The sequence below is a fragment of the Parasteatoda tepidariorum genome, chromosome 9, assembly GCF_982258835.1.
Source record: "Parasteatoda tepidariorum strain Cologne lab strain chromosome 9, Ptep-v5.0, whole genome shotgun sequence".
In the NCBI taxonomy this organism is placed as follows: Eukaryota; Metazoa; Arthropoda; class Arachnida; order Araneae; family Theridiidae; genus Parasteatoda; species Parasteatoda tepidariorum.
This window is the reverse complement of record NC_141763.1, coordinates 60194393-60221702: the sequence shown is the minus strand read 5'-3', so window position 1 is coordinate 60221702 and position 27310 is coordinate 60194393. Positions and strand designations below refer to the sequence as shown.

At 31.2% G+C, this 27310-nt stretch overlaps 1 protein-coding gene across 2 annotated transcripts in view; it reads left to right on the top strand.

The window, feature by feature from the left end:
• LOC107456596 (uncharacterized) overlaps positions 1 to 27310 on the top strand; it is a 67366-nt gene that overhangs the window by 39287 nt on the left and 769 nt on the right. The window contains exons 2-5 of one of the 2 annotated variants that reach the window (XM_071186813.2): positions 546 to 758; positions 6521 to 6775; positions 21901 to 21936; positions 25220 to 25385. In XM_071186813.2, the coding sequence (XP_071042914.2) occupies positions 546 to 758; positions 6521 to 6775; positions 21901 to 21936; positions 25220 to 25385 (670 nt within the window). Of the gene's footprint in view, positions 1 to 545; positions 759 to 6520; positions 6812 to 21900; positions 21937 to 25219; positions 25386 to 27310 lie in introns of both variants that reach the window. The other variant, XM_071186811.2, reaches the window with a different exon arrangement.

The following is a 27310-nucleotide window of genomic DNA, read 5'->3' as shown; positions in this document are numbered from 1 at the left end:
TCCAAGAAATGGTTTCGACAAAATATGAAGAAAGTTTTGTGAAGTTTAAGTATCCATTTGTTACAATGTATGCAAGTATAATGCATAATTTGCCTTTTACGTTGATATATTGAAATAATAATAAGTCAGAATTGAATAATAATCTATGGAATAATTATTTTATTTTATCTAAATAATCTATTGAATCATATATAAAGGAAAATATATTGAATCATTTTCATTCAGAATTTTTTTGGTGAGATTTCCGTATCGTGATCTGTGGCAGAATAATCGCCAAGTTTTGGAAACTTCCGGGCAGTGGCCTGCAAGAAACTAAAAAAAGGGACCAACTCGAAAGGTATAACTCGTAGCCATCCCCGGGCAAACATCCACATGTTTTTTCTTTTATTTTTTTTTTTATTTTTTTTTTATTTGCAAGTTTAAAATCTATTTGGCACCTTGGCGATTGTAGTTGGTGCAACAGATCACGATACGGAAATGTCCCCAATTTTTTAAAGACAAATTGTTTGAAAACAGCAGTTAGCAGTAATTTTTTTTTGTTTTAGCATCCCAAACCGTACCAGATCCTTTGTTTACACGTGGTTGTCGAGCGAACCGTGGACAGTTTCCACACGAAACCTATTGTCAGCAATACTACAATTGCTGGGACGGTAAAGCTGTCATCCAAGAATGTCCTGGAAAACTCCTCTTCAATCCTGTTATTTCTGCTTGCGACTATCCAGAAGCAGTAAATTGCTTAGCAAGATTACGGAATCCAGGTAACATTTTACATTATTATTTAAATTTATTTTCTCAAAATGTCTGATATCAGGATTCAAATGATACATGTTTCTGAAACACGAAAAAATATATTCCATTTAAAAACATTGGGCAGAATTTCATTAATTATTAATTGACAAAATTACTTGTCTGATTTTTGAACTAGGCACTTGGGGTCGCGCAGTGGCCTTTGTCCCATCTATCTGACATATTTGATGCTGTAATAAAAAAGCAATGAGGTTATCAGACTACGTGGTTTCCACCATTTTACGATTGAATGTAATACATTTATATACTCGTTTATTATTATTATTTTTTTATAAATGGGTAAAATTATAAAAAATATTTATAAAAAAATTATAAATACATATAAATATATAAAAAAATGTAAAAAAATTATAAAGAATATACAAAAATATTATAAAGAATTTTTTTTATATATGGGTGCTTAAAATGGGCGAAAGATTGGAATAGAAAAGCATATGTTATGCTATCATTTAAAATAGAAAAATCTTCCTGAAAATTCGGAAGAATTTTGTAGCTTTGTATTAATGTGCAGAAATATCAGACATACAGAAATATAGACAAAGTTGCTCTTGTATATTTTGTTGTAATATTCAGTAAAATACTTTCGCACAATACTGAAAAAGCATAAATTAAGTTCCGTATCATTCCATCAACATGTTTCTTGGCTGAAATACATCTAGAAAGAGAATGAAATGCCTTTCCTTAAAAATACAATAAAAAACACGAGTACAATATTGACATCATTAATTAAATTCCGTATCATTCCATCAACATGTTTGTTGGCTGAAATATATCTAGAAAAGCCATGGAATACCTTTGCTTAAATATTCTATAAAATGTACGCGCGCAATATTATTGACATCATAAATTAAATTCCACATCATTTCATCAACTTGTTTGCTGGCTGAAAATATCTGAAAAAGCCATGGAATGCCTATCGTTGAACGACTAAAAATAAAAAAATAAGGAAAAAAAAATGGAAGAAAGTATTCAAATTCATCAAGACCTGAAGTTATTCAAGTAAATTGATATCGTGCCACAGAACTATATAAAGCAGGTGAGGTTCTGTCGTAATAAGTAGCTCAATTATGGCAACTATTTTTTTCTTTCTTTCTTGATATAGCCAGACGTCCCGACATTTTAATTTCGACTAACTTGCATCATGAATCATTATTCTTGCCTATCTTATTGCAGCATCTAAAACGGGGATCAAGTGGTCAGAAAAACAAACAGAAACATCGCGAAAAAGAAGTTAAAAGTAATTCGCTGCAGGTCATTTAGTAATTTTCTGGCAAACAGTTTTCAAAGTTAGTACTTCCATTTACGCCTCGCGTGAAAGATTTTCAATTTATGAAGGATACATTTAAATGATGGTTGTCAGCTGAATGCCTTAGCTGACAGTTGATCTTTGCTGAAATGATTTTTATCATTTTTAAAGATGGATCTTTTATTAGTTTATCTTATGTTATTTATTACAACTAGTTTTGAGATTTGGAGCAAAAAAAAAGTTGGTCTTTAAAATGTTTCTTGAAGAAACTTGATGTAATTGGTAACATGTAATTTTCATGGTTTTCTGCAGAGCTGCCAACAACTACGCTTTTTGCAAAATATTTTATAGAACAATAGACAATTAAAAACTAAAGCTTTTAGAAGTTTTGGTTAATTTTCCGACATTTTAAATGCTTTACCACAGGAAAGCTGAAATAACGCGGCGTTTCATGTGAATTTATGAATCACTAGATGCTGTGATGTAGAAAATAAATGTATTCAGAACAAAGAATCATGCATTCAAGCATAAACTTAGCTACCAATGGAAGAAATGTTCCCCAAAAGCTTACAGCCTTAGTATGTGTATAGTTAGAAAAAAAAGAAAGGAAAAGAATTAGTATTGAAATATTAATTTGATTTTCATGTATAATGTTATGATAACATCGCAAGAAAATATTTTATACATGCAACAGCTCATGTAACCATAGTAAAATGTACGCATTTTAGCGTATAAACTATCTGTTTCGAAAAAAACATATTAATTTTTTACTGTGTTTGATTTAGCATACAAAAATTACACATGAAACAAAATTCTATCAAAGAAAGTAGACTGCTGGATGCAGCTAAACATTTGGCTTAAAAAAGGAGAAAAAACGACATTTTTGGCTATGGTAGAAACAATGTCTCTATTTCAAAATATTAAAGACATATCTTAAATCTTTCATTCTAAACACTTAAAATTGAAGAAGTTTAATATTCTTATTAACGAGAATATATTAATAATATTATGTTACATATCATGGGATGTATATGTCTTGTACTAAAATCAAGCAAGTGCTGTTTTCTTAGCCAAGGGATTCTTAACTAAATAAAATACCCACATAATTTTCATGCAAACGAGCTACCAAATTTTTTATCAAAGCACTTTTCTCATTATAGTAAAATCATTGCATGACTTTTCGAACTCGGCTTTTAGTTAAACGTACAGTCCAAGCCCCACCTAGAAGAGCCATTTGTCCCCCCCCCACTCTCTTTAAGATTTTCAAATAAAGTTTTTGTTTGGCCACGCCTAATCGATTATGCTTAAATCTACTACAAGCGAATCTTTAAACAAGTGTAACGAACAAGCGACTCTAACTCATTATTAAATTTTTTGTTTCATATCCGTTTAAGTTGTTCCTTTCTTCTTCATTCCTACTGGCATAACATAAATTTATAAGGTAACATTTTGTAATTTTTTCACGAGCTGTCTCGGGTTTTCTAGTCTACCACAAAATTTCAAATCCAAATCTCAGACAAAGACCCCATTAACATGTTGAGCGCCGCGTCAGCCATCGGTGGCTGACACTGAAATTACATTTAGGCCACGTCAACCACCGGTGGCTGACATTGAGATTACATTTAGGCTGCGTCAACCACCGGTGGCTGACACTGAAATTAGATTTAGGCTGCGTCTGCCACCGCTTGCTGACACTGACCTTTTACATAGGTCGCGAAAAACAGCTGCCTGACAGCGTATAACATGATATAGAACTATAAAATTTACACTCTTTTATGGAATAGCAGAAAATTTATTCAAAATTTACTTAATTATTGTGATTCCTGGTTTAATAAATTCAATTTAGTAGATTTTTATCCACCACTATTTTTAAACAATTCGTAGGCATATATAACTCACCACTTTTTTCAGATATGATATGCTAAACCTATGCTATGTTATGCTTTAATAAACTAGCAAAATCTGTCTATATTTACAATTTTAGTTTGTAGTTATTTACCGTGTGGCCTTCAACGTGTTAATGAAGTAGCATCTATTGTCAACAACCGACTGCGGCCGGTGTTCAGCATCTTCCAAAAGCGTTTTCAGAAGAATGCATTAAACCATTAAGCGCCATTTAAACTCCAATGTTCCAGTTTTGGAACATGTCTTTTCTTAAAAACGTTAAGGGATCAAACTCAGTCCTTAACTCAACTTCATTGATTCAACTCGTAACTCAAACCAATCGTTTGTTACGTTTGGAGAAGCTGAATAATCCCATCAACTTGAATATATTAGTATTATAAAAGTATGCATCTTGTGATAAATATGCTTTTATGAAATCAAGCAATTGCTATGTTTTTTTTTTAAACAAATTGGTTGATAACTGAATAAAATATCCATATATTTTATATGTTTACCTACTACCACATTTTTCACAAAGGCAATCTTTCCATTTTTGCAAAATAAGAGTTTTTCAGGTAGACGGTTAATTAAAGTGCAGATCCATTTTCTTTGATGCTACTTTCAGGAAATGAACTTTTGAATTATTATTTGAATAAACGGCAAATTTCAGTGCATTTACCGACATTTTCCTTTTTTTTCTGGTTTTCATTCTGTATTAGTATACAGCACATGCATCACTCAATTCTTCAGATTATAGATATTTAACTAGTTCTGTCCCCAAAGAATTTTTTTAAAACTAGTACACGTGTTATTTCAACACAAATTCGCATCAGATTAAATATTGTTGATGGGAGGAGGAGAACAGTTTAAAGAAAACACTGTCATTCCTGTTGTGTACCCATAAAACTAATTGAAATAAATTACATTTATATCCCTTTGTGGTGTCTACTGTTACAAAACTCGTTTACTGTAGCAAATGCAAACTCAAAAATACTAAATGCAAAATCAAAAATAGTGGAAATTGCCATCAAGTCTTCAAAAAAGAACACGACAAACTTGTTTTCCGAAAACTGTATTTTAAAACTAAAGTGGCAATCAAAGCCGTTTGCAATCACGAAAAGGCATTTACCTCCTTGAATAGAAAATGAGCAACAAAAAATGTAGCGGACATAGTGTTGAATACATTGTAAGCATTTTTTCTTTTAGGGAAAAGAAATTAAGTATTTGCAGATAAAAAAATTAAATCTGGAGTATATTTCTACCATATTGATTTGAGTGTACCGGAGCAGAACTATTTTAATCTTGCTTTCAATCACCAAAATTTCATGACGATCAACTGATATTATATTCATATTTCGTGGGGTAAGAAAGTTCACGAACAAAGATCGAACCGATAATTCATAAGTTAGAATATTCAATTGCGGTTATGTACATTAAGAAACATTGGGGAGTTTGTTTTTTCCCTGTAGAGCTTATTTTGGGAAGCGCTTTTAGCACTTTAATCAAAAGCTTTAGTCAAGAAAAACGAAGACAATGGTGATCATTGTGTGTAGTTTCCCACTAAAGCGTTTTGTTTTATCTTTAGATTTTTCACACTAAAAATTGCATTGCTTAAAAGCCAAGTTGTTTAAGCGATAAAAAACCACTGCCATTTTAATCGTTAATATTATTGTCAAAAATTAGTGGAACAGTTTTTATCACACCGCTCCTGAAAAGGTTAAAGGCAATAATGGTAAAAGTGAAAATTTGGGAGTGGACAGAAGAATAGATATAGCAGTTTTCTTGAAATATAGCATAATTGAAATAAAAAAATTGAAGTCTAAAATGTGCACACTATGGGGTAGATGAGCACGGTGTTAGGGGTAGATGTAATTGCTCCGAAAAATAATAAGTAAAGGTCTTCCAACCCCAATCCTGGCACCATATGTATGCAATAAATTATTGCAAATTTAACTTTCGAACCAATTTTCTTTATTAATACTGCTGCGTAGCGATAGACTATACACTTACAATTATAGACTTTTCCATTTGTAGTTTATCTATACGACTAATACGAAGCCTAGCACTTTCCTTTGAATTGCACTGATGGGAAAATCAAATCTTTATCAAGTTTTAATCTGTGAAAGTTTGTACTAGAACGCTGAAGTACCAGTATACTAGTTACCTATCCTTGCTAGGAGCTCGAGCCTTTAAAAATTTCCCCTTCAACCACTGTTTAAATTTAGAAACCGTCATCTAATTTGAATTTAAAACGAATCCAGTATTTTAAAAATGTTTTGGTATTAACAAATCAGTGATATAATTTTACGCCTTTTGAAATCGGTTAAAAATCAAAACAATAACACTACTCAAGCTTTTTTTTAAAAAAAGTAACAAAAATTTAATATTTAAGCAATGATCGTTGTCATTGAGTGCATTATAGCCTTGAATGTCTCATGCGTCTTGATAATTGCCGTTTCTGGGTAAAAATCACGATTCTTTTTTTTACAATTAGACCTTCAGTCAACTAATAATTTGTTAGCAAATTGCACATTTTGTTGTTGTGAATGAATCTTTATATTTATTTATTATTATTTTTCGCAGCTCCATCAGTCACTGCGGATGGCCGATGTCTGAAACAATTTGGCACCTTTCCCGATCCAACCGATTGCACTGCTTTCTACAAATGCTCTCATGGTAGAGCTTTCAGACAAGTATGCCCTTACTACACAGCTTTCGATGAGAGGTATTTGGTTTGCGTTCATGCTTATAACGTGGAATGTGCTGGAAGAGGTGGCATCTATGGAACACTAGCGCCACCACTCTTCAGGATACCAGATGGAGGAAGCTCTCAAATCGGTTTGTCTCCAATAGGATCTGTATCTTCTTCATCACGTAATTACAATAATATACCTTTCAGATAAATATTTTTTAACAGAATTTATTCATTAGCCATGTAGTTAACTGATATTTATAACTAGTTTTATCAAAATTAACTTCCACATTTAGTTTTGAGATATCAGTGGCATGCAGATGTGTGTCGATGCTATAGGTGAACTCTTCTATATGATCGGCGTAATTACTGGAAGGTAGAACACATTGGAAAAATATGTAAATAGTTTCAAGAGTGTAAATCTAAACTTTAAATTTATTTTTTAAGTAAATTTAAGCAGAAATTTATCTATTATTTCCATAAGATTATTTCCAACGACATAGTCTTATTTTCTTTTTCTTTCCCTTTAGTTATTTTTTTAGTCCTAAAAATTCCCTCTTAAATTTATTTCATGAAGTAATAATATTTTTTTCTAAAATATTTTCCTCGAACTAATTATTTAGCCGTTTAAAAATTCTATTTGAGTTTAAAAAGGTTTGTATCTTTTGTCACATCGCCCCCTTTAATTGGTCTCCTGTTGTCGTTGGCTCCTCTCTCTGCACCTCACTGAATAATATGCTTTGCTGTCACATTTAATTATTGTCTCATTATATCATCAAAGTTGAAAATTAGTCTCTATGACGAAATATAAAGTTTTCAAATACACTGAGAATGCGGTCAGTCGTATAGGTTTTAAAATCTGTTGAATTCAATTGTTTTTGGAATTATAACTATAACCGTTATATGCTGTTGGCTGCATAACTTTCAAGCCGAAATGAATATGAGAACTGGATAAAAACTTAAAAGTTTCATAATTGAAATGAAAGAAATATCTACTGGTTTCGAGTTCTAATCTAAAGGTCAAAAGTGCTAATCTAAGGAAGTAAATACGTCGTTGCGAACGAAAAAGAAGAAAGGAAATTCATGGGTGGTAAACATGCGACACCACGGTAGCCAAAGGGACAATGTTAGTCGAAGGAAACAAATCAAAGCTGGCCACAGTTTCGTGCGAGGGGTGGGACAGAAACGAGGTTAACTATGACATAACAAGGCAAAAAATTTTACTGCAGAGCAATATTACGGTATATTACTTTAAATTCTAATATTTTTTCAGTTATAATTCTTTTTATGTAATTAAGAAAAGAAAGAATTATAAGTAGTATTATGAGCTAAAATGTTTAGTTTCTTGATATCGACAACTAGTTTATTAGCTGTTTTTAATTGCTATTAACATTTCTTATATTAACTTTGATTGAAAATATAAAGCTGAGTTGATAATTTTGGGGTAAATAGTTGATGAAACATTTACACGAATTCGTATTAACAACAGGGGAATTTATTTGTTCTAAGTAGAATTAAAATTAACCTTTGTCTCCCTTTTTTTAATATTTCAGTTTTTGCCTACTTCTACATTTCATCAATAATTTAAGCTTAGATAGAAAGTATAAGACTGGACAGTTTTTCTTTTTAGCGAAAAAATTACCATAAAATGTTGTTTTCTATTCCGAAATGTTTGATAGTAATAAAAATTAAATATAGAACTCAGCGGACGTTGTTATTAATGAAATCTTTGACCCTAGACCTTTCAGCAATATCTTGCAATAATTGCTACCGAAACCAATTACGCCATCTGGTATTTGCCACGACGCCTCAAAATTGTTTTTCATTCATCAAAAGACCGATAACCAATTTGCACACACAAAAAAGGAAAAGGTGAGAGATTAGTTCTTTAGGTAATGAAGAGGGTCGGTTAATTTTGAGAAATGCAAGAAGTGATACTTCATTAGATAACGAAGTCCAACTGGTGGCGGACGCAACTTCCAATTATGTTATCTTAATTGAGCCACTTCATAATGAACTTCTTCACACCATTGAATTATATCATTAATTATCACCTTCTTCGCGGCTGAGACGTGAGTTATCTGTTTACTCATTCAGTGTGGATACTGCAGACGATATAAATATTCTTTTTCTCATTTCACTTTAATTCTTTATTGAAAAATCGTTTGGTCTTGACTCGAAAGATTCCATCAGTGATTGATTTTATTAAACCAGTAGGGAAGGAGTGTATGGAACCGAGTTCATTTAAAAACTGGTGACATAGCATTTTATCTTTGCCTCCTCTCTGTTATGCCTGTCAGGTAGCTGTTATTATCCAATCTTCTTTCGATACGCAAAGGTGGTAGGTCATTAAAGCGCGTTGCCATTTGCCAATCTATGAATTCCAATCGGTAATAATGCGGCAACAATTTGTCATTTGTCTGTTTTTTATGTATGCGTTTGTTGGAGGCAATTGACGTTGCCATTTTCCCTAATATAAAACTAGGAATCTTTTGCAGTCGAACAAATGAATGAAATATTTGAGGTGTGTTCTCAATATATTTCTAATGCACCTTTTCAACTTGTGTATAGGCTTTAAAAGGGATATTAATGCAGCATTTTTTTCAAATAAGACCACACATTTAACAAAGATTAAATAAAGAAAGATTTTTATATGTTAAGGATAATAATAGGGAAAAGTGAAATACTTATGATTATTTTTGACACTTAAATTTTTTATTAGTATATCAAAAGGTCAAGTATGTTAGGTTAATCTGCTTTTACTAAATACCTACGTTGTTTCTACTATAATGTTAAAATGAGCTCTTTATGAGGCTACTTTCGATTAGATCAGAAGTTTATCATGTGATTGCAGACTATACGAGCTTCTTTGTGGATTAAAGATCGCAACAATGGTACAATGCCTTTGAACATTTTAGGTTCCTGTGAAGTTTTTCCAAAGGTTTAAAAATAATTTAAATTTTCACAAAAATTTTAATCCAAGAAAAACTTAAGAAGATGCCCATTTGTCTGCTTGTCCTTTTAATATATGTTGAAATTATTTGCATGTACAGTGCGCAAAAAAAAAGAAAGAAAAAAAAACGAATCACCCTGAATAACTTCTGATCTAATGATTGAATCTTCACGCTTCAAGACTCAATCTTATTGGTTTTAGAGGATGACCTCAAACATGTTAATTAATAAGTGCAGACGATATCTTAAGTTACGAAATTAGACACAAAAACGTACTTTCTCTCAATAAACATGCCTTATTTTCGACGAATTCGGATTTCTGACCCCCAAAATATAGGTTAGCCGCAATCTGCGAAAAATGGTCTCAATAGTTTGATCAGGAGAGCTCTCCAAAGTTTGAAGCACTCTCCTGATATTATTATCCTGATGATATTAGTCTATTAGAGTAAAAAATAAAAATTTAAAAGAAGTATTACAAGATAATTTTTTTTATCAATTGAAAAAATTATTAAATATGCTTTTGAAATTAAATCGGTGATCAAAAATATAAGTTCTATTAAATCTAACGATTGAATATTTTATATTTAACATTTAACAAAGGCATTCTTAAAATGTTTCAAAAATCGCAATTACAATGTATTAATTTAATAATTTGTTACAGTTGCCCCGATGTATTCACGCCACGAAAATAAAGTCAAAATTTCTTTTTTCCTTCTCTGCATATCCGTTGTGTTCCTTTTTAATTCAAATAATCTTATGAAAATCACGTCAAAAAATTAGTCACACTTGGCGAATTAATGAATGAAAATATAATTTGCATTTCAAATGGAACTTTTTCATCATTATATATGTCATATTAGATCATCATTAAACTTCATGATGCTCTTTCTAATAGAAGTTTTTTTTTAAAAAAAGTAAAATAAAGGTATAGACGAAGAATGGTGAATTATTGTTCGTGGTTGTAAAGTTACAAGCCATTAATTATACTTGAAAAAAAAAACTTTGCAACACGTCAAAAACGTGATATAAAAACTCCTCTTAAGGTTGTTCTAACTATTCTTTCGGAAGAAGAAATAGCGCTTTTTGGCAAATAACAAGTCATTTTAAAACTGTTGGAAGTTAACAATTACTCATGACTATTAAATTTATCTTCAACCAGAATTAATTATAAAAACAGTGCAAAATGTCAATATGGAGAAAAGCCATAAAAAAATGAAAATCGTTAGAACTAATTTGTTAATATTTAAAAAGTTGTTCTAATCCTGCATGATCTAGACAGCGACTCGCAAATGGTGTAACGTTCTGTAAAGAGGTTCTGTTAGTCATGTCTTTTTCAACTGGTAATTATTTTTGAAACTTTAATGTTTAGATCCAATGAGTAAGCCATTATTTATTTAATATTTCAGTTGCCTGTATGAAATTATTTAAAGTAAAAGGCTAAGGAAAAATAAATAGAATTTTTTTTAAAACAAATTTAATAATGCATGCTGAATAAGAGGTGAAAAGGGTATGCATTTATAAAATGGCGCATTCAAAACAAAATGAAATAATTGAATTCGTTTTAACAGAAATATTTTGCCATACTATCAATTTTCAACGTTTGTAATAGTTCTTTTTAGTTTTTATTTTAAAGAAAACCATAATTCTTCTTATTTTTACTAATTTTCAGGATTACGAATATATACTAAAAAAAAAAAAAAGTCATATGCAGATAGGATTCAGTCCTAGGCCTGAGAATTTAATTGATGATCATAAAACCAATGAAAAAAAACGATGAAAAATTTAATTCTTCTTTAATATTTGCAAAATAGAGTAGTATTTTATTGTTTAATACTTTCATAATTTTCTTTATACATTTTAATTAAAGAAAGTCGAGGTCCCGCCGAAGGAAATTTGATCATTTAGGGTTCCATTGCCGAAACAAATTGGGAACCGCTGATCTAGACTCATAAAAATTTGCAAAAATTAAAAATTATTAATTGATTTAAAGAATTTTTTTTTTATCTAAAAGAGAAAATCTCGCTAAACTTGTGTGTTTTTCTAAAAGAAGTTTGTCCGTTCTAAAGCACAGATAATTCCTTACTGTAAGATGCTATCTATAGTTTTAAATTATAACTTTGCTTCCAGTGAAAAGCAACCAAACTGTAGCTTTTTTTATTTTGCTTGGCGAAAGACCATCGAAAAACACTAACAACGAAAGTGCACTTTCGGAAATAAAACTCTCACTTAATGACGATTTAGAAATTCTTGAGCTGTATTTCGTTAATTTTGATAATCATTTTGTCACGAAATCCCATGACAAAATTCGAACTCTCAAATACGTGACGAAAATTTTTCATCAACTCGGAAACTTATCGCAATACATTGTGGGGGACTGTAAAACTAGAATACTGAAACTAGAACAGCGAAATGCTACATTACTTTTGACGGGATTCGTTTCCTCGAAAAAGTGATGATATCGTCACTTTGACGAAATGCTCACTTGTAACATATACTAGGAAACGTTTTCGTCAAAAATGAAGAAAAGTTATGGGAAATTTGAGTATCCATTTTTTACAGTGTGCGCATCTGTTAAATTCCATCTGAAACGAAATCAAACTTAAATCAAAGGGCGTGGTCGAAAAAAAAGAGTGGAATAAACATTTACCGCCACTGTTGCCTGTGGGTCAATATGTGACACTTCAAACTTCAGGCGCCCTGACAAGCATAAAAAATGCATATGTAACGAAGCAAAAGTTGATAGAACGCTACAATTTGTGAAAGTATCAGTATTTGGTAATTGATTTTTCAATGTTTCGTGAACGACATGCATGCTAATTTATTCTTAGCCAATTTGCTCCACTTCTGATCTGTAGACGTCCCTAACATTTTTAGACCACCCGTGTGTGTAAAAGCAATGAAAAATGCCTCTTAACTGCGACCGCTAGATGCTTTAATTATAGCCATATCTTTAGACAATAGGTAATTGAGATATTACACACAAATTGCTCTTTTACCATCACTGTAATGAGCGGTTTTTAACACAAATTACATCTTGATAAGATAGTCTTAAGAATTTGGAATGAGGTCCATGCATGACGTATACAAGATCTGTGAAAATTACTGTTTTTTCCTTACTATGGTTTATATTCATATGATAGTAATAATCAATCTAGAATTTTTTAACTTTATGGTAATAGAGTTATGAAGTTTAAATATTAATTAAATGTGATGGAAGCAGAGTTACGAACGAGTTTAAATAGCTTTTAGCTATCGATTATTCATAATTGTTTGGAAAGTGGGATTTTTTTTAAAACTTTATTTTACAATTTACATAAAATTTTTTTAATCTTTTCATTTATTTATTTAAATTTTTTATGGATTTAGGGATCGTTTAAATATTACGTAAGAACCTAATGGGGTCATTACTTGTTATTTTTGCTGACAAGAGGGTAAAATGAGTATGAGCAATGCTTACGTAAGGTATTAAAATCACCTTATTTTCAAAATTGTCTTAAACATTAAAATAAAAAATGCAACAAAAAAATGCACGCAGAAAAATGTCAAGTTTGGAATAAAATTTGCCACTGGGAAAAAAATTTAGAAAAGTTTCTTCGTCGAAGACTTTCAAAGGTCAAGAATTTTGAACCTTAAAAGAAAACACATGTTGCACAGAATATTCTTCACAAAATTTTATAAAATGAATAAAAATGGAAATTTGTTTTTATGAAAAATTACAACTTTCATTTCAATTTTATCCTAAAATTAGATTGTTACGATACGGGGTTACGATAAGTTACGGTAAATCAAGTTGCGACCTTCTTACGTAAGCATGGGAAGGGATTTTTGGATCGTGATTTGCTTATTTTTGCTGAGAGGGGGAGAGGAAGTCCAGAATTTTCAAAAAATATGCTTACGTAATATTTGAATGACCCTCAATCAACATAAAATACAAATGTCTACTTAACCCTATGGGACCTATATGCTCTTTTTATTTTCCAAATACTAAAGAGTCCGGGATAGCCAGGCAAGTAAGGCGTTGGCTACATGTCCGACAGGCTATGAGTTCGATTCCCGCGGGCCGAAGACTCCCTGCGCACAAAATGGTGACTGATTCAAGCTGAATCTTTCGGGGTCACAAAGTCCTCCAAGTTCCCATAGTAAATCAATGCCTCTCTTGGTATTGACTTTGAGATTAATCGTGTTCTGGTTCAGGTTAAAATTGTGATCTCCGGATGGATGGTGCGTGAATATGTCCTCCCTGTAAAACGGGATATGAAGTATGAATATTGTCTCCGAATCATTCTCAGGAATGCTCACTAGACCTTCGCCAATAACCCACTGCGTAATTTCAGTGCGATATGATTAAAAAGCATCAAGTATTAAAGCTAATAATTGTTATTCCTTAGAAAAATGGATTTATTATGGTTTTACTTACTACCTTTATTTAAAATACATATAAAGTAGAGATTAATATGTTCAATTTTATTTTATTTTTATAACCGTCGTTGAAGAGTCGACCCAATTTTTTGGGCTTACGACTACTAATGTTAAACTCCGTAGCCTTGTAATTTTGAACACAATCCAGAAGACAAGGGAACTCCTGGATCAAGTATTGGGAGAAATTTGCCTTACTGGAGGACTTTTTTTGATGGAACTAACCTGCATTTACGTTACACGGAGAGGAAGATTACGAAAACCTCCCACGGTTAGCTTGACTGTAAAGGGACTTTAACCCATGATCCGTCAACCACTGAGGATATTTCACGTCAACACTGTGATCGGTGCAAGATGGATGCGGAATTCGTATCAACCAGCCATCGCTGGGATTCGAACCCGGTTCACCTCATTTGTTACAAAATTGCTAATATTCCCTCTTCTTTTGGTATCAAGGTCATTTTTAGGCCTGTTGACAAAATTAAACTTAAGTCTCGAAAAGATTCTATTAGTTTTGAAAATCACTGGGGCATTTACCACATTCCATGTCAGTGTGATCTTGGCTACATTCGAAAAACTTGACGCACTTTAAAATTCCTACTTAAGAAATACGTTAAATATGTCTGTTACCAAAAATACGATAAATCATTAACTGTTGCACATTGTTGGAATCTTGGGAGTAAATCTTGATGCCCCGGGATCTTTTTTTATTCATATGAATGCTAAATCCCTTATTAACGACATTAGTTCTTCTATACCTCTTCATAGCTCGAGGGAATATATTTTACCCTGATTTGCACCTCTCGGCTACTGTGGTTTTTCTAGTTTCGTTTTTCACTTTTATTTTTGCCTTTTTCTCTATCGACATTGTGTTTTTAATTTCAAATCACTTTTATTTCTTCTCATTCACGTCTGGCAAGTCTTGAAAACATGCGCCTGTTTTTGAGTGCTCGACACATGTCGACTGTTATTTCCAATTTGGATATTTTTTCATCAAGTAATATCTTACCGCTTCAGTTTCTTTAGATTATTTATTTAATGTTTAGGTTATAAAGTCTTATAAAAATTCTATTTACTTGAATTTTTTATTTTTTTCCACTGCCTCTAGAAAATTTAATTTATAGAAATCTCACATGTTGGACCGGTATTGTTTTACCGTTTTAGTTTTGATTTCATACCTTCAATTTGATATAATTTTATTTCACTATTTCTTAACAGATTGTATGACCTGTTAAACGAACAGTGAAATTTTTTAGTGTTTACCTATTATTTTTATTTCGATAAAAATTTATATATCGTGGGGAGCTAGAATTTTATGGTGGCCATTTATGCTACTTTAGGGTGGTCACACTCTGGAAAAAAGTATATAATTCTTTGAAGTTATACTAAATTTTATAGGCTTAAATTTGCCGTCAATTTTAGGAATTCAGTTTGCATTTGCATCACAAATATTTAATTTACAAGTAATTTTTGGACAAGAAACTAAAACTTTTTTTCCTACCAGTACTTAAATTTTTCTCGGAAGCGGCTATCCTGTATTGTTTTGAAGTATGCTATGATTATTTTTGAAAGGAAATATATTTGCATGATAATTTTAAATCTTTGCACTCCAATGTCGAGGTAGCGCCATCAACAGTGATCACTCTAAAATTAAAATTTTTTATACCTTAATGATTAGTAACTTCATTATTTTAAGAACTATGCAGAAATACTGTATTGTGTTTTTTAAATGATTTAGTGCTTATATTAGTTCAAACAGTATTTTAAAGTAATCGGAATACAAAGGGTTCAGACTCAGATCTGGAACTTTTTAAGTGCTATCTTAGGAAAAGAATTCTACTTAGTGTCACGTTTGCTACTTATCCAGAAAAATAGACTGGTTATGAGTGCATATTATTTTTAACTCTTTTTTTTTCTCCGGAAAATTAACTATCCGTTGAGAATGTTACAACGAAAAAAGTAGTCACAAAGAAAAAAAAAGGCCAAATCGGTTTTGTAAATTTGAGTCCTTTTTAAATTATATTGATTACAAATACTTCATACCTAATTCCTTTTTTTTTCTTCGGAAGTATACTTACTATTGTTACAACGTATAGAATTACATTTTAAATGTGTATGTTATAACGGAAAAAAAGATTTATTGACGGATAGTACTCCAGAAAGTAAAATCAGATTGAAATGTTTTAAGAGAGAAAAGAGTCGGTACCAATAGTTTTTAAATCTATATTTAATTTCCTAATATCAATTAAATCAGTTCATTTAAAATATTTTCTATTTTGATATAAAGTATTAAAATAAATGACATTATAAGTTTTTCTTTAAAAATTTGCTTTTTTAAATGCTTTAAAGAAGTGCAGAAATATACCGGATTAAACTTTTTCTTCATAAATAATTAACAAAACTTACTTAATACTTAATAAATTTTATTTTCTAACATATATTTAATCCCCTACCTTGTCTTAAAATTATTTAGATTATTTTACTAAACAAAAAAAAAGTTTATAATATAATATGAACAATTACCCTTTCCTTAATCGTTTTTGTTCGTTTAATTTCTTTCTAAATTATACTGCTTAAACTTTATTGTATTGTTTTCTTTTTTCGCATTCAACCCTTTCGCTGTTCGGTAATTAGCAGGTTTCATTCTTTTATCGTTCATATAACAAAAGAGAAAACAAATACCAGGTCATTAGGACTAATTTCATTACCTACTTAAAGCAGCTCCACCTTTTTTCAGAGAGGCGGATTTTAAGAATTAGAAGCACCTTCAAAATTTATGATCTTTAAGTTACATCTTATCCACACTATGCGTATAAATAAAAGAGTCATGACTCAAAACTACCCTTCTTTCTAGATGGGCCATTTATGAGGGAATCATAAATCTTAACGAACTCACCACACAATAAAAGAGGACCCCAAATCGACGTCATATACATAAATTGTAATTTAGAGGTTCTAGTCTCGTTTGTTAGGTGTCACGCCTCATTCCGTTTCTTGTTATAAATTTGAGATGCGTATATGGCAACACTGAAAGGGTTGGCAAGCTATGCGGTTGCTTTAATCTCGTTGAAATATTTGAGGAATTGGAGCTAAGCCTAGTGTGCCTGGCGTGTTAATGAATTTAAAAAATGTCGAGATTGATGCAGTTAAAATTATTAATTTTTACCATGAAGTACCGCAGAGACTCTTATTCTTTTTTTTAATGGTTTTTTTCGAATTCTTCCATCTAATTATTTCGATAACTGAATTATTAAAGTTTTTTCTATATCTGACAGATTACAGCACAATTCATTTTTGAAATAGCCTTATCTAAAATTTCTATTTTATTTTTGGTAAGTAGGGGACCTAAAGTTGTTAATCTATTGTAAACTATTTATGAAAAATGTTTTTTTTTTCTTCAAAACGAGGGAAAATTTAACGAACAAATTTTTTAAGCCATGCTAATATCTCTATAATAAATTGCAATGCATAAATATCAACATTTGTTTTCCAGATCAATAATATGGCTACGTGTGTTTTGAAATAATATCTTTAAAAAATTTCAAATATGAAATGAGATAAAAACTAAATATATTGTTCAATATTGATTTTTTAAAGAAAAATTCTAATCATTCTTAATTTGAGTATGATAAAAACGATAAATTCACTCTTAGACATTAGCTTTCAGTTCAAAATATATCTAATATTATGCAAATTATACGTACAAAGTTTCAAAGAATTCTATAAATTAAACTCTTTTTGTAATGCTCGTTAGCGTCAACAGATTTTCTGAAAATCAACTTTTTTCTGAAAATACATTGAAAATATTTAATTGCTAAACTGTCTTGTCTATCAGCATGCGAAGAAACAACCACAACTAAAAGTCGGAGAACAAAGATTTAAAGAGATACAGAAAACTATTGAACAGAATTTCAAATTATAAACAATAATAAAAAAATTTCTTTTAAAAATTGTCGATTTTTACATAGTAGTATACCTTAAGTTCTTTTTGGTCCACTTGTTTGAGTAATAGATGCTGTAAAAACAAACGTCATTATAAATGTCTATTATAAAGATCACTATAATATATATAATTACAATTATAAAGGTAAAGGTTGGTGTCCTATGAATTTAGGCATAATATTATATAGTTTAATGCTGCAAAAAGAGGAAGTTACATGGAACATGAGTGACTTTGAATTCTCTTGCATCAATAATTCACACTCAAGCTACGATAGTTTTTATGTGTGGGTATAATGTCGCTAAACTAAGTTTATTTATTTTTTGTTGTAAAATATGATGTTTGTAAAAACTGCACCATCACGTTGTTTTGAGTTTTGCATCTTCACTAAGTGGCACACTTCTAAACACGCCTGCACGAGTTTGATTGGATGAGCACACAGGCACCTGAGCACTTGCACCAGATGCAATGACATATATCTAACTAAATAGTTATTCCATCATAGGCTGGGATGGAAGGTCACATCAAGGATCTGCTTCAACTGGATATGGATCTCAAGCTCCACCGCCCATCAAAGGTTATGACATCAATATAAGAAGAAGCAGTGCCTCAACGAGTCTTAACAATGAGGGAAACACAGGGCAGCGTGATAGCACCCGTGGTGATGCTGGATTTAGTGATCCAGGAAGAAATACTTGGAATTCTGGATCTTCTAGGAACTTGACAAATGATGGTGCAAGCAGGGCCGTTTCAGGCAGTTTCGGGCCAAATCGGGGGCAGGCATCCTCTGGGACAAGCTCTGAACAACAAACCAATGGTTCCGCCGGAAACAGAAACTTAAGCTCAACTAGAAACGATGGAATAAGAGGAATTACAAGAGGATTAGGTGGAACGCGGACCACGCCATCTATCGGTGGAGTTTCAAACCCTTATGAAGACAGCACTAGAATTAACCAAAATTTGAGTGGAGCAAAAAAGGATAATGATAAGAATAAGGCTGTTGAGGATAATTCAAGTTTGCCTGGTTCTCATATTAAAAGACCTACTTCAAGTAGTGAAGCGGCTGGAAACTCTGGCTTAAATCAATCTTCCGAAGGAACTAGGGCTCCAATAGAAATAGGGCAAACTGTTGGAAGTTCTAGCAATACCGATCAACCTGGTGATTCTAGAGTAGAGGGAGCTGAAGGACGTGTAAGAAATGGAAATGGACAAAGAAGTCGTGCAAATAGCAGAAATCAATCACGTGAGTCATCACGACCTGGTGCAGGTAGTAGAAATCGTTCTAATGGAGGAACTGTTGGTAGAAGTAGAAGTACTGGTGGTATAAGTCGAAGTCCACCCGTTAGTTCTTCCCAATCTGGTGGTAGAGTGCAGGGTCTAGGAACGAAGGTTAAATCTAGCGATGCTGATACTTCAAAAGTTACGTCAGCTGGTATTGTTGGAATAGTAGCTAAAGAAATTCCGTCCACCGGTATGTTTTTACAAAATGATACGTTTGCACTAAAATATTAGCAATCTGAAGCAGTTTTAAGCTCACAAATATTTTTTAATCAAAATTTAATGTTATAGCTATTTAGCAGTACTTGTAAAAATGCCCAAAAAGTTTAAATGACTGTCCTATGTAATTTTTTTGCGCTTTTATACTCGCGTTGCATTAATTTTTAGTTGACTCTGAGATTAAAATGATCAGAGTGTATTAACCAATATTTCCTTTAAACATATCGATCATTTTAACCATCATTACATTAGAATTCATAAAATTGTTTTGCAAACTGCTTATTTTTCCTCTGCTTTGTCTTTAAACTTAACGCAGCAGAAAATAAGCTAAAATATGACAAATTTACGAAATCTTCTTTATTTTTTAAATATTTCTATGTGTCATAAATCGATGCTCGGGAAACGTTGCGATAGAGTAGATAACTTTTTTTCTCTCTTAATTAGAAAAGCATATCATTTGATTAGTTCAAGAATTAACCAAGAGCTTTCTGATTCGCTCAACAGAGGAAAAAATATTTCTCACATTTAAGGAAATGTATGGCCTATATATTGTATAGTTCAGGAATTTGCTATAAAGTTCCTGAACAGAGTAATCAAAGAAATTTTATGAGATTAAAAAAACATGTGCCCTATCTATTATTTAGTTTAGGAACTCGCTAAGGAATGGGCATAAGCTGATGTAAAAAGCCATGCGTACTCTAGCTACTCATGGCTTGATTGCTCATGCTTATTTTTTTTATTCATGTGATACAATTCACAAATGCATGGATACTTGCCTATATGAGTTGTGTTTGTAAAAATCGCATATATTTTCAGTCACAATTAAATATCAAGAGCAAAATTCGAATAAAACAACGATAAAATTGAAAATCAACAATAAAAACGAATTCATTTTACACTCAAGTCTCAATTGAGAAGTAGTAATTTCAAAATTAAAAGTAGTAGTTTAAAAATGAAAACATTGTATGAACAAATAAATAAGCCTGTTACAAATTTTCAACTTTTAACAATACTACTAACTGGACCTAAAAATTTAAAATTTCAGTTAGTAGCTAGTGGCTGGTAGATTCTATTAACTAAGTAGCCACTTTTCCCTCAAACCTAATGAGTCGGTCACCGATATCGATACGTCCTTTTCATTTAATAGACACTTTTTGCAACTTTTTTTTTATCACTTTTTTTTACTTGGATTAAATTATATTTTCAAAGAAAAAATTCATATTAGAAGCAATTTCGGCTATAAAAAGTCAAATCAACAATAAAAATAATATAAATATGTGGCAAAATTGAGGTAAAATATACTGACTTTAAAGAATTTTATTAAAAAATATCTGGGGAGGCAAAATACATTTAATGCATACATTAGAACTTTGAAATATATAAATTGTTAAAGAACTCCATTTTAACGAAAATTCTGTTTTTCAGAGTCTTTTTGCATTGATGTACTTTTATCATTAAACGATTTAAAAAAAAATATTGGAAAAAGAGGCCTATTGTTTATATAATTTAGGTCATGACTTTTTTTGCTGACTCGCCACGTGGCGAGTGGTAATTTTCAGGTTTACTAAGCCCGGTAAAAAAAGTTCTAAAATATGTAAAAAAAAAAGTTTATAATTCAGCCTTAATTCAATATACTAGTTCAATATATATCGCTCATGGGCTGCAATAGTGGCGCAACTTAAAAAACGCGCGTTTTGGACTAAGAACAGGTGTAAATATGAAAATACACATTCTTTCAGCAGAAATACTAGCACAACTCATAATTCAACATGAAGGTAATCTTCGTTTAAGCAAACTAAAGTATTTCTTATGCATTTTCCTTAGCAATGAAAACTTTAAACCCACTTATCTCAAATCTTCATTTTTTGAGTTGTGCCTTTATTGCAGCCCATGAGCGATATATTATATTTTTACTCTTTATTAAAATTTTGAACAATTAAAGGTGAATTATAACTGACATGAGTATTTTTTACAATTTCTTTAAAATTTACTATAATAAAAATAAGAAGAAGTTATTTATAAGTCAACCATATAAAAAGCTGAATATTCATATACATTCTGAATAAAGAGTGTTAAAAATGTATTTTTTAAATACTTCACGTCAATCAAACGCTTTAGACCTTGTACTCCTATCTAATTAAAATCATACAATTATCGTCAAATCTAATCAAAAATATGTTCCCTTTTTTAAAAAAATCCTCCTGTCTAAATCACGAAGCCGATTAACTCAGAATAAAGCAAATCGTTAATTAGTACCTTTCTTGTTACTCGGCACATCTTTGAACGAAATCCTTTCATTTAGCATTTTGCTTGTTACGCTATAAACCTTCATAACCTGACGGTACAAGTTCAAAATGACTGACAGCATCGTCTTTGCCCCTACCCGAAAACTTTTTTGCCCCATTATTACATACATCTCTTGTAATAAAAAAAAAATGTATCTAATAGTTTATGTTTTTATTTCAGGCGAGGAAAGAAAATATGAAACGCCAATCTCTCCCGGTGAGTGCTATTTAACGTTTTTTTTCTTCCCATTCCGCCATTTTTTTTTTTTGTCTCCTTTCTTTTGAACAGCAATCAATTTACTTTCCATAACTAGATAAAGACCGATTTAATGCATGTCACAACATGTCTGATATTTTTTTCGTGCTTTTAAATCTTTAAGCAACATCTTAAGTAATAGTTTTCTACAAGTTCTTGTCATATTTTCAACAGAATTTGAAGACTGAACAATTCAGAGCACCGAACTTTTTCTGTTTAAAGGGCACATCCCCTTTTTACGTTTCAGAGATTAAAGTGCTTTATTTTGCATGCATCTCAGCAGAGATTGAAACGTTAAATAGTGCCAACCCTAATTGTAATAAAGTGCCTTTTTCACTATTTAAGTGTATTGTATACAATATTAATTTATTATTAATGTTGCCGCTGATTTTTTTACAATGAAATTTGAGGTAGGGTTTATTTTCATGGCACCCCACAATGTTTTAAGTGGTGACTAAATTTCTCCATAAGTTAAGAACCTCACGGCATGATTATGAGGTCTTATATAATTATTAAAAAATAGTGGTGGTCAAAATCAAAGTAAAATAAATTTTTTAAATTTAATCTGTTAAATCAAATACAAAATACTAAATCGCAATATTTTCTACCACTTTAAATATTTGAAAAAAATCTCGAGTGAAAATGTGAGAAGTTACCACGTAAGCATATTCATAGATGAGTTTGATTTTTTTTTGTGTAACATATTCATATAGCAGGTTGAAATTAAGAGAGGATGGAGAAAAATTTCGTTACAACATTATTACTATTTACACTTGTACATTAGAATAGCTTTTAACTCTGGTGAGGAAAAAAACAGTCTTCAATATGTATGTTATACCTGTTAAAAATCATATAAATAATCTAGATAAATAAATTTTCCCGAAAACAATCTATAATGAAATGATTATCTTGATCTATATTAGGCCTACCTAAAAGTTCTGTAATCAAGAGCACAAGCCTTACTAAGCAAAATGCTCTTTTATGAAAAAAGTAGTTGGGTATTTATTGTTAACTCAAGAGTTATATTTTAGTTTAAAGAGACATGCATATATGTAGCTAAAGAGCATGTGAATACATATTCAAACGAAAGTGTCCAACAGAATTAAGCGGTACATATGATATATACATTTAAGAGTAAATTCCCTACCACTTCTTTTTATAAGAGCACCTTTTGCATCCTTATATGATGGGGTGTGTACTTTCAAGGACCAAATTTTCGGATAGCTTTAATATAAACTTTCTACCATGGGGCACAGGATGGCTTATGCTCCGATCAGAAGAAAAAGCTAGTAGTAAAACCGTTTCCATATCTGCCTACTTCCATTCTTCCACAATTACAGACAGACGTATACTGATTTGATAGTATTCTAATGCTTAACGCTGTCCTAGTCCTAGTGTTTAGATTTTACTGGGCACCTGGGCCGCGAAGCGGCCCCTATCCCATTCATCTGGAATTTTTGAACAGTTTTGGTTGAGCAATGAGGTAAGCAGGCAATGGAGTTGCTTTTATGAATGTTTCAAGCTCTTTGCTTGAATAACTAAAAAGGAATCAAAAATAAATTGAGCAGCTTGCTCTAAACTGTGTTTGTTTGATTTTGGAGTTGTTCAGAATTGTATCAGCATGAGGAAACGTTATTTTCAGAAAGGTTGATGAAATTATTTGTTTTGATAGTTATGATATGAGGCGTCGGAGGTGAAATGTGCAGCTATTGGTCTGTAGTTTTTATCTTTGATATAATTTTCAAATTTAAAGATTTCATTAAAATTTGCTGTTTTACATTCTATGGCTTTATCGAAAAAATCTGCGTTTAGCTTGTATATATGCTGTGATAGAGTTGGTATTTTGAGGTCTGCATGTATATTGGTATTCCGGATGAACCATCTTGCATAGGTTATTTTTCTAAGGATCTTGTTTTGGCATTGGTTTAATTTCTTCAGTAGATGTTGAGATATCGTTGTCCAGGCAGGTGAGGCATAGGTAAGTATTGGGCGGATCATTGCTGTATATAGAAGCTTCTTTAGTTTAAGTGACATATTCTGATTATATCTGGCTATTATTGCTGCATTTGCTTTATCTATTGTGCTTTTGATGTGATCATTCCAGGTGAGTTTGCTATTGATTATAAGGCCAAGATAATTTGCTTTTTTAACTATTGGTATGTTGAACATTTTTGGTTGAAGTTGTGGAAGTATTTTAATTCTTCTTTTTTGTATAATTAATATTTGTGATTTTCCAGCATTTACTGCAGTTTTCCATTTTAAGCACCAGTCTTCTATTTCGTCTATATGGTCTTGTAGTTTTTGAAGAGATGCTTAACGCTGTAAAATATGTATTAATATAAATGCATAATTTATATTTTACGAAGTGGTAGTCAAAATTATTTTAAATTATATTTATAAAGTCAATACAGAGATGCCAACTGCTCCGGACATGCCAAAATAATTAAAAAAACGGTAAATAACTGCGAAGTAAATTTTGCAAATATTTGACTATATTTGCTTGTTTTTTAATGTATATTGCTTGACACAATTAACATAAAGTGGTGAATTATATAAGCTTACTAATTATTTAGAAATAGTGGTGGATAAAAATCTACTAAATTGAATTTATTAAACCAAGAATCACAATTGATAAACTATCACTTTAAAATATATATTTGCTGTCCAGAGTAAGTTGGCATCTCTGTCAATAATTAAATAGAGACACATAACTTTACCTTTCTAAATGCAAAAATAAACATCTCCGGAAAAACCGGAGGAATTGGCAGCTATGCATTTTATATATAGCTTAAGCTATATATAAAATGCATAGCTGCATTTGGGCATAATGCATAATGGGGAAATGAAGAACCTTTGCTTCTAAGACTTACTAAGTATTGTAATGTATATACAAGACTGATTCAGTGAAAAATAACTGTTACTGTTAATATTCACGGATATTTATTCCTTGCAAAAAAAAAAAAAAAAAAGGAAAAAAAAGAAAGCAGAAATAAAAAGGATTTGCCGCTAATTTTTCTTCCGGTAGTACAAACTGTAGAATCAACAGTATCATCAGTCATAATCCACCAACCATTTACGATGTTACGCAAATATTAAAACTGCGGTGATAATGCTGTGATGAGTTGTTTATTTCATATTTCCCCAATAAACGATCTACGCAATTTTCTTTAAATTTTCACATGATTCTGTTCATTTATTTCTTATTGATGAATAACTGAAGTTTTTATGTATTTATTTTCATTAGAAACAACTTTCCGGTGTCCTCAGCCTCGAGGTCTCTACCCCAACGCCCTGGAGTGCAGTCGATTCTGGCTATGTAGAGAATACAAACCATCCCTTCTCAAGTGTCCGACTGGTCAGCTCTTCGATCTCGCTACACTCTCATGTACAAGTCCAGAAAAAGCACAATGGTATTTATTTAATAGTATTAACTGCAATTTTAAAATAATGAGGATAAGATTCGATAAGTGTATTTTTGTTCTAAAACTGATTTCCTGGTTTAATTCCTTCCAGTGTAATATAGCCAGTTCAGAAACACAAATTCAATAAATGTTACACAGGGCTAGAATTTCAAAACTAATTGTTTTTAAACGTTTAGCAACCACTATTCTTTAACCAACAAAGAACTAAAGTATGTCACTTTACTTTGAATGTGTTTTTAAGGTTGTGCTTGCTAATATCCTGCTTGACTAAAGTTTTCAATAGAAGTTTTCTGGTTTGGAAAAAGGGTATTACAATTCTGGAAATTGTTTCAAGGGACCCAGTTTGTTAAGAGGATGCCATACCGTGGGCGAAACATTTCAAGGCAAATCCTCTTTCACCTGCATAAATAAATCAAAATTTATAGTTTAGAGGAAAATGTGTTCAGGTAAACCTAGAGTGATCCACAAAGTTTTAAATGCATTAAAAAAATTTAAAATATCAAAATGCAAATTATTACTGGTTAAAAATATCCTAATTCTCGAAACCCCTGTCATCCTCCCACGGAACCCTATGATTCCGCGGAACACCTTTTGGGAAACACTGGTCTAGGTTTATAAAAATTGCTAAAATTGGAAATTAGTCATCGATTTTCGTAATTTTCATCTAGGTGGAAAAAAAAATTACCAAAACGGACTTAACATCAATTGGCATTGGCAAAAGAAGGAAAAAAACATCATTTGTTGCATAAAATAAGATACATTTTTTCTTCGTAACGGATTTTTAGCTATTCAGTATAGTTATTATCATTTAAAGACAGATTTTCTATTGTAAAAAACAAAAATAGCATTATTCTTTGAAATGATCAAAAATTACTTTTCTCTTAATGTCTTTATTCCAGTAAAATAAGCACTTCTTAATGACAACTAAACCAGGAAAAACCTAACGCGTTACATGTTTAATGCATATTATCTACATAGATTATATGCGGTGTGCTGCGTGATGTAGCGCATTAACTATAAACATTTTAGACATGTATAAAGACACCTGCAGAGAAGTGACTCTGACATTGACTAAACTATGTGATGAGCAGAACAAATGCTCCACGTGATGCATTGCTAACCCTTAGGCTGCCTGGATACATAACTCCTTTTTTTATTTCGCATGTTTTTCTCGTTTAAGTAAAAGCTTTAATCATAATTCTAATAAAAAAAATTCACACGTATTTTTAATTGGATTAATAGAGTAGTCACATATATTTTGATATAGCATTAATTTTTTATTTTTGTTGTTTTGTTTTTTTATTTATTTGCAAATAGCTTTCTTGTTTTATAATTCTTGTTTTTTTATTAGTTTTTTAGTTTCCTTTTCTTATTATTTTTTAAAGTTTTAAACATAATTCCAAAACAATTATACAAAACTTTATTTGGAATGTGTACACAACTTGTAAGATTAAGTTAAATTTTTATTTTGTTGTTCGGTCGCAAAGCTTCTTTGTTTTTGTTTTTTGCTGATTTATTGAAAAGCTTTAATGAAATTTCCAATAGAATAATTCAAACACAAGCCGGGTGTAGAATTCGCATCACCTAGCCTGGATCACATTATTACTAGGCGAGCGCTCTATCTCCTAAACCACCAAAGCTCAATGCCATATATTGCCAATATTACATATATTGCCAATATATAATGCCAAATATTATAAGATTAAATTTCTATAATTAAATTATTTAATGAGCTTTAAGCAATTTGGTGATTATCCGCTTTTTCCCCCTTGACATTTGCAACATTTTTACTTTAAACTGTTCCTTAGCATTGCTTTCAAATAGATATTTCACAAGTTTTAAGAACTTTAAATAGTTTATATTCAAGATATATGAGGCATTTTCTAAATTAAGTTTTGAAATCAAGTTAAAAA